Raw genomic sequence first — 13,295 nt, 5'->3', positions numbered from 1 at the left:
TTGAGTAATAAGCAATATTCGTGTAATTTGATTATGACCTGACATAAAATAATCAAATTTAATGATTATGATCGTTATGTTGCGTGGTCCACAATGTTAAACTATCCTATACCAAAAGAAATTAAGTCTAATTGCCACAAACTCAAATTTTCTAATCCCTATTTTGTTTAAATAAACTCAATATACTCATAATAGTTCTTAATGGGGGGAAGGGAAAGCCGGAGGTCTAAAAAATATTTTTTAGAAAATTTTGAAAACACTGCATCGTTGGTCTCGGTCACAAGAATTCAAAGTAGGATTAATCATCTCTATTCAAGTTTAGGACAGCGTATCAAAGTTTTGACAGATTTAATATTCAGAATCTATACAATATACATCTATCTTATAACAGAGGATAAATTAGGAATAATCATTTCTGAAATTGTTTAAATAATGTACTCTAGCTAGTTTCTAGCAGGAATTTAAACAAAACCCCACTTAGAGGGAAATACTCCCCTGAGAGACTGGCTTCATCTTCTTCCTAAGGAAATACCCCCATGGAAACCTAGTTTCAACTCCTCCCTCTAGGAATACTCCCCTGTAAGCCTAGTTTCACCTCCTCCCTCTAGAAATACTCCCCTGTAAGCCTAGATTCACCTTCCTCCTCTGAAAATACCCCCCTGTGAGCCTGGTGTCACCTCCTCCCTCTGAAAATACTCCCCTGTAAACCTGGTTTCACCTCACCCTCTGGAAATACTCCCCTGTAAACCTGGTTTCACCTCCTCCCTCTGGAAATACTCCCCTGTAAACCTGGTTTCACCTCCTCCCTCTGGAAATACTCCCATGTAAGCCTAGTTGGAAAGCATGCTATTGGTTAAATCAAGAAATAATTATTTAGTCTCCCATGTAAGCCTAGTTTCCCCTCCCCTTTCGGAAATACTCCCATGTAAGTTTAGTTTCACCCCCCCCCCGCCCACTTTAAATACTCCCCTGTAAGCCTGATTTCACCCCCCCCCCCGGAAACACTCCCCTGTAAGCCTGGTTTAAACAGAAAACAAGTTTGACCACGAAACTCTCTCTATATAGACCCATTCTACGCTTTCTAGTGTTGTATCAAAGGACATTAATATATATATTAGATATTAATTAATGGTTATTTTTTACTCACTGGGTGACAAAAATTCAAAAAATCGCAATATTCGACTAAAAAATTCATAAGTTAATTTGAAAAAATGTATCAAGTAAAAAAAGGAAGAAAAAATTCCTTTTTTTCCAGGATTGAAGGACTAAGAACTATGTAGTGTAGAAGAAAGCATAAAGAAGGGTTCATGAATTATTAAGAATTGTTCACAATTAATAGCTGTCACTATCCAAACATGCATAAAAACATACATTAGGTTGAGAAGGTCATTAGTATTATTGGAAAATAAAAGAAGTTGTTTTTATAAGTAATTTCGAGAGTTTTTCTGCTCTGTCTTTTAGTAACCATAAACATAGATATATAATGCTTAAAAATAACTTTCACCATGTCGTCTTCCTTTTTTTATTTTTCCGTGGTTGATAATCTGGCTGAAGGGATGAGTATATTGAGTGTTTGTAAGAGATTGCAGTTGATTAAATATTGAAAATCTATTCTTTTTCATCCCTAGGTTCCTTCATTGCTTTTACTCTTACTTTTCATCCCTAGGTTCCTTCATTGCTTTTACTCTTACTTTTTCATCCCTATAGGTTCCTTCATTGCTTTTACTCTTACTTTTCATCCCTAGGTTCCTTCATTGCTTTTACTCGTACTTTTTCATCCCTAGGTTCCTTCATTGCTTTTACTCTTACTTTTCATCCCTAGGTTCCTTCATTGCTTTTACTCTTACTTTTTCATCCCTAGGTTCCTTCATTGCTTTTACTCTTACTTTTTCATCCCTATAGGTTGCTTCATTGTTTTTACTCTTACTTTTTATCCCTATACGTTGCTTCATTGCTTTTACTCTTACTTTTCATCCCTATACGTTGCTTCATTGCTTTTACTCTTACTTTTCATCCCTATAGGTTCCTTCATTGCTTTTACTCTTACTTTTCATCCCTATAGGTTCCTTCATTGCTTTTACTCTTACTTTTCATCCCTAGGTTCCTTCATTGCTTTTACTCTTACTTTTTCATACCTAGGTTCCTTCATTGTTTTTACTCTTACTTTTCATCCCTATAGGTTTCTTCATTGCTTTTACTCTTACTTTTCATCCCTATAGGTTCCTTCATTGCTTTTACTCTTACTTTTCATCCCTATAGGTTGCTTCATTGCTTTTACTCTTACTTTTCATCCCTGGGTTCCTTCGTTGATTTTACACTTACTTTTTCATACCTAGGTTCCTTCATTGTTTTTACTCTTACTTTTCATTCCTATAGGTTCCTTCATTGCTTTTACTCTTACTTTTCATCCCTATAGGTTCCTTCATTGTTTTTACTCTTACTTTTCATCCCTATAGGTTCCTTCATTGCTTGTCCTCTCAGTTTTCTTATTTTTAATATTTCATTCTGAAGATTCTTAAATTATTTTTCTTTTTTCTTTTTTAGGTTTTTGCTTCATTTCCAAATGCATTGTTGTAGTTCTTAGCTCTTTTTTCATTTCTAGGTAGTATTTTCATTTTTAGGTAGTATTTTCATTTCTAGGTTGTATTTTCACTTCTAGGTTGTATTTTCATTTTTAGGTAGTATTTTCATTTCTAGGTAGTATATTTTCATTTCTAGGTTGTATTTTCATTTCTAGTTAGTATTTTCACTTCTAGGTTGTATTTTCATTTTTAGGTAGTATTTTCATTTCTAGGTTGTATTTTCATTTTTAGGTAGTATTTTCATTTTCAGGTAGTATTTTCATTTCTAGGTAGTATTTTCATTCTTAGGTAGTATTTTCATTTCTAGGTAGTATTTTCATTTTTGGGTAGTATTTTCATTTCTAGGTTGTATTTTCATTTTTAGGTAGTATTTTCATTTCTAGGTAGTATTTTCATTTCTAGGTACTATTTTCATTTCTAGGTACTATTTTCATTTCTAGGTTGTGTTTTCATTTTTAGGTAGTATTTTCATTTCTATGTACTATTTTCATTTCTAGGTACTATTTTCATTTCTAGTACTATTTTCATTTCTAGGTACTATTTTCATTTCTAGGTTGTGTTTTCATTTTTAGGTAGTATTTTCATTTCTATGTACTATTTTCATTTCTAGGTACTATTTTCATTTCTAGGTTGTGTTTTCATTTCTAGGTAGTATTTTCATTTCTAGGTAGTATTTTCATTTCTAGGTAGTATTTTCATTTCTAGGTAGCATTGTTTTTTCATTTCTACCTGTAGGATTTTCATTTCTACGTTGTATTTTCATCGTTGCGTAGTATTTTCATTTCAAAGTATTAATTTCATCTCTCAGCTATATTTTCATTTCTATGCTGGATTTCATTTCTAGGTTGTATTTTCATTTCTAGGTTGTATTCTCATTTCTAAGCCAAAATTTCAATTCTAGGCGGTATGTGTTGTTTACTTACAGGATTACAGGGCGCTTCGCCCCCTTCTTCTTTTTCAATTATGAACATTTTCTATGTGTATACATTTAAAAACAAAAACAAAAAGTTCGCGGATTATGTAAAGAAAATTTCGTGGATTTTCAAAGTTTAATAAAAATCGAACTTTGAAATCGAAATTTTTATCATCTATAAACCTTGGGCCCGATCGGTTCAGCCGTTGTTACTTTTATTGGACACACACAAACAAACAAACAGACACCAAGACAAGCATTGATATAAATTTGAATGTAGGTTGAATTTTGTGTTTATTTTGTTATTTTATTATATTTGAATTTATTTTTCTAGATTGTGTTTTTCAGAAATGAAACTTGTTTTATTATTTGTATGTTTCTTCTCTGTGTATACTGAGGGACAACAGTTCGGCAGAATTGTCAGGAAAATGATAAAATTTAAATGAAAAATCTGAGGGAAAAATTATTTTCTTACAACATTTTTGTTAAATTAAATTCGTCAACAGATTTTTAATGTATAATTAAATTTAAATTGAACTAAAGCAGAAATTCCTTTGAATTTGTTTTGAATATTTTCACAAATATTTCTTAAGAAGATCATAAAAATTACAAAATAAAAGTCTAAAATTTTTAATTTGCTGGGTAGAAATGTGAATACCAACATATTCTCATCTCTGGTGGAGAAAAATAAAGACTCCAATGTTGTGATTTCTCCGCTAAGGTAAATAAACAACTTTAAAACGACGATGGCTGTGTATTTTTACAGAAAAAAAAACTTATAATATATTTGGATACAGATTGAGACTTCAGAGACGACTGTACGGAATTTGTTTAGTCCCTTTTCTTACATTTAGGGTTCCTTGCAGGACAAATCTGGTTTATTTCTGTGCTATAATCATTTAGTAAACCATTGAAATTATGAAATACTGTATGGAAGGCAAAAACCATCATATTTAAAGGGTTTTGGGTCGTCTTTGTGGGTAACCATGTATACCTATCAAAATTGATCGCAGACAGTTTGACCAAACGATCACTCTCGTGAGAATTTCCCTCTTTAGCTGGAAATAATACTTCTCGTTTCTGATTGGACGGTTAAAGAAAACAAATGTTCTCATTGGTCGGTTAAAGAAAAAAAATGTTCTGATTGGTTGTTTAAAGAAAACAAATGTTCTGATTGGTCAGTTAAAGAAAACAAATGTTCTGATTGGTCGCTTAAAGAATACAAATGTTCTGATTGGTCGGTTAAAGAAAACAAATGTTTAAGCTGCAAGGACCAATCTTAATAACTTAATTCTCGCAGAACCCGAAAGGCAGTATCGGAAACCCGGTTTCATGAATGCATGGGATCAGGCAGTTAGACAGTAAATAAACTAGCGCTTGTCCACGTTTTATCCGATCACCCATTTATATAGAATAAGACTTTTATAAATGTATCCGATATTGTATAGATAGAGTAAACACATTGTAATATACACAAAACTTATATATTTCGAGTCTGTTTTTATATAAATGGATTAGATGTTAGATTATATGTTATTAGATTATATTAGATTGAGAGAGAAAAAAAAGAAGGAACTTAGGATATGAGGGGGGGGGGGGTGATTTTGATTTTATCTTGACCCAATTTCTTATAGAGATTAAAATTGTTATTCGTAAAAAGTTCAAAGTAAGTTCTTTTTTAAACTGGATTTATAAATGTCAAGGACATATGGTTACATAAAAACCGTTTTTTGTCTAAATTGTAAAAAACGTTTAAGTTTTTTATTCACAAAATCCAAAAAAATGTTTAACATATAAAAATATTTTTCTTTTCTGCGTTCCTAAAAATGAAATCTTTCTTTTGTCCTGCTTTAAAAACAAATTGTTCCTGTAAAACATAAACATATTGCCCAATTCAAAGTTTTGATATTTTTTGGGCGAATAGCAAATAACAAGGTTGTAACTAAAAAAAAAGATTTATAAATTAGAGTAATTATATATAAATATTTATGTTACAAGTTTCTGAATTGAAAACTTTTAATGAATATTCGTTATAATGTAAACTGTAAGACTAAATCTTTCCAAAAAAATATCATAGACTTTAGATATATAAATTCTGTTAGATCAAATACGCTAGATTTGATATATCAAAGGTTTACACAATCAGGCTGTAAAGATAAAGGGATGAGAAAGTTTGAGTTTTTGGCAAAGACATATTTTCTTTGCTAAGCGTAGTATTGTAATAGAATATTTTAAAATAAGAAGATATTTATATTTTTTATATTTTCTTATGGAACAAAATCGTTGTTTGTATGTAAGTGTTTTGAACAAAACGCAAGCGTCAAAAAACTGTTTTTCAAAATATTTCATTCATCTGAGGAAAACAAGAGAATTAAGAACCAATCTGGATAAATCGTTTAAACCCTTTGTTATCTCAGATTACATAGAAATATAAAATAACAGATTGAGCAAAGGGAACTGTACAATTCAAATGACCATCCATTTCATAGAGTAATAAAACGAAGAGGTGAAGCTTAGCTCAGATGTACACAACCGACCTCCCTATTAATTAGTTAATGGAGCGGTCGGTTGTATACATCCGATATGTTTACGTACCTATCACTGTACACTTGTATATAGAGTGATCGTATTTCTAATGGGTGGTTTTATGTAGATATTTAAATATTAGTATTGATAATTAGATAGACATTTAATATGGATTTAAATAAAGAAAGAAAATCTAAAAATCGGTCAATTCCATCAAATCCCGCTTAGAAATACGATCACTCTATATACAAGTGTACAGTGTTAGATACGTTAACATATCGTGATGTATACAACCGACCACTCTATTAACTAATTAATAGGGAGGTCGGTTGTGTACATCTGAGCTAAGCTTTACCTATTCGTTTTATTACTCTATGATCCATTTGTATCTATTAAACCACTGATCAAGGATGATTGATTTTTCTATAAAATAAAGCTCTTCGTTCATGTAAACGTATATATTAGGATGTACATATGTTAGCAATAGCTGGCCAAAAGGCTGGACCAAATTGGCTGAATTTTTTTAGGGAACCCATGGTTACCCCAGGCGTAACAAAGGCTGAAAAATGTTAAAATTCCACGGGCAACACCCTGCACTTGAGCCAGTTTCCTTTTTTGTGAAAAGCCTGTATAGTTACGTAAGGAAGCCACTCAGAAGTTTGTTTTCTAACTTTTATACATCTTAACGAATGTATTGTAATGTTGTATATGTGCAATGAACATTGTACCCTTTTTTTCTGGGGGGGGGGGGGTTAAAGCAATATACAATGTACTTCAAAATTGCTTCAAATTATTGTCTGAAAAAAGTGGAATTTTCTTAAGAAAATGTTTAATTTAATATTATTTGTAAATTACAAATGTCGAGTTTGGCATTTTTGTGAGATTTGTAAAATCATATTTTATACACAGTTCTACACATTATTCTTTCAATATATACAATGTATGTATTGTATTCTAAGAAATTAAAAAGTAAGCTTGAGTATCACGCACCTCTGACCCTTCAGTAAAATTAAATTCAACCTAAAGTCTGGCCGCGTCAACCTTGTTGCACCGGCTAGTCCTATTGAGTGTCTGCTTAATTTACCCAATGTCCGTGGGATACGGTACAAACTTGGACCGAAAAGGTTGACCCGGCTCGGAAATTCAAATGTATAATGGCCGATTTTAAATCTGAAATGAACCGAAAATGCTGGGTTTTTAACTTACCTTTAGAGGTTATTTATTTTACCCCAAAAAATAGAAGTTAAACCCATTCGGTCCTAATGGAATCTTTAAAAAAAACATTAACAAAACAAGATGTAAGTCTTTTCTACTATATCTGATTTTCTAATCCCTATATCTTTGTAACCCAATGTCGTAGACCTTAGATATTTCAAACTATGAACTCTTTTAGTTCAAATAATCAACATTTGAAATATTAAAGTTTAACACCATTAGGTTGTAAAGATATAGGGATTAGAAAATTTGTTTGTGGCAAAGGCTTAATTTATATTTTTAACATATATTATATATTTATAAATCTGTTTCAATCTGAAACCGTGGAGTATGATTTGCCCTGATATTGTTTTGTTTAGTATTGGTATAGCACTGTCTATGCTATACGAAGGGACTGGTGGAAGAACAAGAGAACAATTGAAAACTGCTCTTCGCTTCCCGGACCCAACATCTATTCAGGAAAACAATCANCCTCTCCCTTTCTTCTTCATTAGTGGATTCCAGTTTGAACATTTCACTCTTGTATGCCCTATTAGAACCATTCCACTCTTGTATACACTATAAGAAACATTCCACTCTTGTATACACTATTAGAAACATTCCACTCTTGTATACCCTATTAGAACCATTCCACTCTTGTATACACTATAAGAAACATTCCACTCTTGTATACACTATTAGAAACATTCCACTCTTGTATACACTATTAGAAACATTCCACTCTTGTATACACTATTAGAAACATTCCACTCTTGTATACCCAATTAGAACCATTCCACTCTTGTATACACTTTTATAGAACCATTTCACTCTCGTATGTCCTATTAGAACCATTCCACTCTTGCATACCCTATTAGAACCATTCCACTCTTTTTGTATACCCAATTAGAACCATTCCACTCTTGTATACACTATTAGAACCATTCCACTGTTGTATACCAAATTAGAACCATTCCACTCTTGTATACCCTATTAGAACCATTTCACTCTTGTATACACTATAATAGAACCATTTCACTCTCGTATGTCCTATTAGAACCATTCCACTCTTGCATACCCTATTAGAACCATTTTACTCTTTTATACCCTATTAGAACCATTCCACTCTTGAATGCCCTATTAGAACCGTTTCACTCTTGTATACACTATTAGAACCATTCTACTCTTGTATACCCTATTAGAACCATTCCACTCTTTTATACCCTATTAGAACCATTCCACTCTTGTATACACTATTAGAACCATTCCACTCTTGTATACACTATAATAGAACCATTTCACTCTCGTATGTTCTATTAGAACCATTCCACTCTTGCATACCCTATTAGAACCATTCCACTCTTGTATACCCTATTAGAAACATTACACTCTTGTATACACTCTTCTTTGTCCCTAGTTGAACCACTATGAAGTTTAGTTTGTGTAGGAAGATGTATCAGGGTTGGTAGATGAGTACGAGAATAATGCAACTAATATTACTCTCAGGAAACTAAGCACATGTCAAACTTTTAAAGAGACTTCTCACCAATTATGAAAAGGAACAATGGAAGAACTTTTAAGTTAACTAAATCCATTATATTTTGTGAAATCCTGTCCGCAACTGATCTTTGAAAGCTAGAGATAAAACATTTTTTTTCTGTTAAGGAATTGAGTCTTTGCTACAATCTCTGAATTTATAACCCCTATATCTTTGGAACCCAATGTCGTAAATCTTTGATATTTCAAACTTGCATTACTTTATCTAACAGAATTCATAGTTTGAAATATCTAAGGTCTACGACATTGGAATCCAAAGATATAATGTTTAGAAAAGCAGAGCTTGTGGCAAAGACTCCGTTATTGATTATTTTACTTCTCTAACCCAACCTGACGAATGTAAAACTTTTATGGTTTTAAAAATGAAAGGTCACCGGCATCAGATTGCAAAGATATTAGTTTTCAAAATAAGAGTTTGTGACTCATTTTTGCCTTAAATGTTCTTGTCCGGTATGCAACTTTGACACATAAATCTGGAGAACGAAAAGATAAACTCAAAGGAATTGAGTCTTTGCCACAAACTCTGATTTTCTAATCTCTATATCTGTGCAACCTAATGTTTTTGACCTTGGATATTTCAAACAATGAATTCTGTAAGATCAAATAGTCAAAGTTTGAAATATCACAGGTTTACAACATCAGATTCTAAAGATATAGGGATTAGAAAATTTGAGTTTGTGAAAAGACTAATTCCTTTTCAATTTGGCTCGCGTCCTGGAACCCGCGTCCCCGGCCGAGGGCATATCCTGTACTGTTTCTTCTAAAATCTATATGACAATGTGTAGGATGGGAAACGGGGTTTTCCTGACAGGAGATATTACACCCAAACAACAATTCTTGGATACAGTAGGTAATCATCAGATTAAAATGGATATAACATTAGACATGGCACTTTCAAATTTAAATTTTGTTACATTTTTCGTCGTCGTTATTGAATAATTGAAAAACGATTCTCGTAATCCTTACAAAATGAACAATCTATGATGAGTTTAAAGATTTAATTTGCGCTCTTGCTGAACAATTATGCACGGCAAATTCGTCTCATTTGTCCCAAATGAGTCCTTAAAAATTCTCTTCAACACTGTATTTTCAGCTCAACTTCCATGTCAAGCCAGACACTCCCTTTAAATGTAAAACTGAATAGAATGGATACACAAATTAGACAGATACCCAATGGTTACAAAGATGAACACAGGGTAAAAATGAATACAAAAATAATGAATATGGACAACCAACCTTCTACATTAAACACACTTTTTAATCATGTTTTTCGAGAGGCAATAGAACGTTCAGGAAATTTAAAGTTTTGGATTCAACAACAGAAACAATAACTCATAGAAAGTCAGTTTTATCCTTTTAGGTCTATTCTTCTTTCTTTTCAGTATTTAAGTATATATATCATAAATTGAAAAAGTCTGCTGGCTTAAAGGGGGTGTTCAGGAAAAAAGAAAGAGGGTATAGGCATGCGATACTCCCTTTATTTTTCCCTTTAAACCAGTCGCCCCCCGAAAACAAGATATGTCACATATGCAGACAAGCATATATCAATTATGTTTTTAAAGGAATCGAGTTTTTGTAACAAATTCTTATTTTCTAATCCCTATATCTTTGCAACCCAATGTCTTAGACCTTAGTTATTTCAAACTATTAATTCTGAGAGTTTTTTTTTGATTTTCTTGAAAATCTCGTGGATTTTTTAACATCCTTAAATTCGACTGTTTAATAAGAAATACACGAGGTGTTAAATTTTCTAATTGAAAATGTTTAAAAATGAACTGGAAATCTTAGTAAAATCAACTAAATGAGTTTCAGGAGATAAACGGGATTGGCCTTCCTTTTCTACGAAAAAATTATAGTTTGAAATTTCAAAGGTCTTCAAATTCGGGTTGTAAATATGTAAGAATTAGAAAATCTAAATTTATGACCTAGACTTAATTCCTTTGCTTTGTTGCGTTCCTAGTTTTGAAAAATGTTGGAGATGCATTGTGCATTTTTTCAAAAAGTTAAAACCCTTTACACATAAATATATTGCAGAGTTATTTTAGTTTGCATGTACAGAGGAGAAGTAAGAGAACTCTTAAATATCTTACAGAGTTAATTATTTTAGTTTCCATGTACCGAGGAGAAGTGGCAGAACTCTTCAATATCTTACAGAGTTATTTTAGTTTCCATGTACCGAGGAGAAGTAGCAGAACTCTTCAATATCTTACAGAGTTATTTTAGTTTCCATGTACCGAGGAGAAGTAGCAGAACTCTTCAATATCTTACAGAGTTATTTTAGTTTCCATGTACCGAGGAGAAGTAGCAGAACTCTTCAATATCTTACAGAGTTATTTTAGTTTCCATGTACCGAGGAGAAGTAGCAGAACTCTTCAATATCTNGGGTAAAAAAACAGAAGGAGGATGGAGGGGGGGGGGATAAGACATTATAGATGCAAAAAGAGAATATTGACGTTTAAAAGTTCAAAGTAATATCAAAATGGCATTTCTAAAGGAAGAAAAATGTAAATTGGTATTCAACGAAAGTTTGAAAATTTTCAGATACCTTTCAAAACTTTAAACAGTTTAGTCACGTACATAAACAAAATACAGCTCCAGTTGAATTGTAATATCTAGTTCTAGAATTAGCAGTTTAATTCATACATTTTCCAACAATCAAAATAAAAATTTTCTTGCTTTTCTTTATTTCGTAGATTTCCAAAAAAATGTTTGAGAAATTTTTTAAAATTTTTAGCGGCCATCAAACAATCTTTAAGGTCATGTGAGGTTAAAAAAAGGTTCCAATCATGTTTCGAAATTAATGAAATGGAAAAATACAAGCTGCCAAATATATATAGAAAATACTGTTAAAGTTTGTCGCAAGGCACAAGTGTGCGAAATTGATATTTTTCTTTGCTGCAGTTTTATGGTTTATTTTTTAAATAAAATGTAGAGTAAATATTTTATATACAGTAGGAAAACGATATTTAAGCAATGTTATCTTATCTAGGAAAAGTGAAATAGGTCTTATTACACTGAACAATTGCTGTTTATTATTTTCATTATAGTCAATTTAAAATCCCGTCTTTAGTATAAATTTTGTATTTAAGGAATAAAACCGGTGGACTGATTGACCAGCTGCTTTCAGAAGGGTCTATAAACCAGGATACCCAGGGATATTGACCAAAACAAATAATTACTATTTATAAATAGCGTTTTTTCCTACTTTACTTTTGCTTAGTACTGTCGAATACATGAGAATGAGAATGTAATGAAAACCTAAAACTCTTTAATATAAGGCTTTAAATGGTTCATTCTTTAAAGGTAATCCTGTATATTTTCAACTTAGACAAACAAATCTTCTGGCTGTATCAAAATTAACTCGATGCTAAGAATTGATATTTGGATATAAAACCATCAAAAAAAGGATAAGTGAACAGAAAAAAAGGGATACATTCGAACTGTTTAATATCTGTGATAAACTAGATGTTACTCCTGAACGCTGTTTATTTCTACGGGACTTGGGCTCAACCCTTTGAGAAGGAACTAACAACCCTGAATAAATTCTATCTAGGCAACTTGTTTATTCTAAAGCAATATCATAAACCCCCCCCCCCCGTCCCCTCCCTTCCCCTTCAGGACCCGAATAAACCCCCCTTCCCCCCCGTCCCTTCCCCATCAGGACCCGAATAAAATATTTAAACAAAATTTACGGATAGACGATTAATTTATCAAAATGAAAAATGATCAAGGAAAATTGAAGAATTCTAAGAACATGAAAATAAGAAATTATTTTTGTAAAATTTATTCGAGTTCTTGCAACAAAACTTTGATTTTCTTATCCCTAAATTTTTGCACCCCGATGTCGTAAACCTTTCATATTTCAAACGATGGATTCTTTTAAATCAAATAGTCTAATTGTATCCAATGTTTACACCATCAGATTACAAATCTTGGGTTTTTAAATTATAAATCGTAAAAAATATGATTATTGTTCATAATTACTTGATCCAATTATCTGTTAATTCACATTAAGAAATTAATCTTACATACATCCGATACATCCGATACATCCGATACATCCGATACATCCGATACATCCGATACATCCGATACATCTGATACATCCGATACATCCGATACATCCGATACATCCGATACATCCGATACATTTGATACATCCGATAAATCCGATACATCCGATACATCTGATACATCCGATACATCTGATAAATCCGATACATCCGATACATCCGATACATCTGATACATCCGATACATCCGATACATCCGATACATTCGATATATCTGATACATCCGATACATCCGATACATCTGATACATCCGATACATCCGATAATCCGATACATCCGATACATTCGATATATCTGATACATCTGATACATCCGATACATCCGATACATCCGATACGTCCGATACATCCGATACATCCGATACATCCGATACATCCGATACATCTGATACATCTGATACATCCGATACATCTGATACATCCGATACATCCGATACATCCGAGAAGAAAAA

General features: G+C 32.2%; 2 protein-coding genes across 2 annotated transcripts in view; one reads left to right on the top strand and one right to left on the bottom strand.

The window, feature by feature from the left end:
• The window catches only part of LOC111699226 (cAMP-specific 3',5'-cyclic phosphodiesterase), a 132,616-nt gene that overhangs the window by 42,933 nt on the left and 76,388 nt on the right, over positions 1-13,295 (bottom strand). The gene's annotated exons all lie outside the window — the stretch shown is intronic.
• LOC111699241 (thyroxine-binding globulin) lies at positions 3,831-11,116 on the top strand. The gene is made up of 6 exons (XM_023469852.1): positions 3,831-3,919; positions 4,142-4,216; positions 7,596-7,695; positions 8,663-8,721; positions 9,558-9,622; positions 10,938-11,116. Exons 1-6 carry the CDS (start codon positions 3,846-3,848, stop codon positions 11,051-11,053), a joined length of 489 nt encoding a protein of 162 aa, XP_023325620.1. The 5' UTR covers positions 3,831-3,845; the 3' UTR covers positions 11,054-11,116.

This window comes from Eurytemora carolleeae, unplaced genomic scaffold (genome assembly GCF_000591075.1).
Source record: "Eurytemora carolleeae unplaced genomic scaffold, Eaff_2.0 scaffold16, whole genome shotgun sequence".
Taxonomy (NCBI): Eukaryota; Metazoa; Arthropoda; class Copepoda; order Calanoida; family Temoridae; genus Eurytemora; species Eurytemora carolleeae.
The sequence above is the reverse complement of the archived record's forward strand: the minus strand, read 5'-3'. Positions and strand labels throughout refer to the sequence as shown.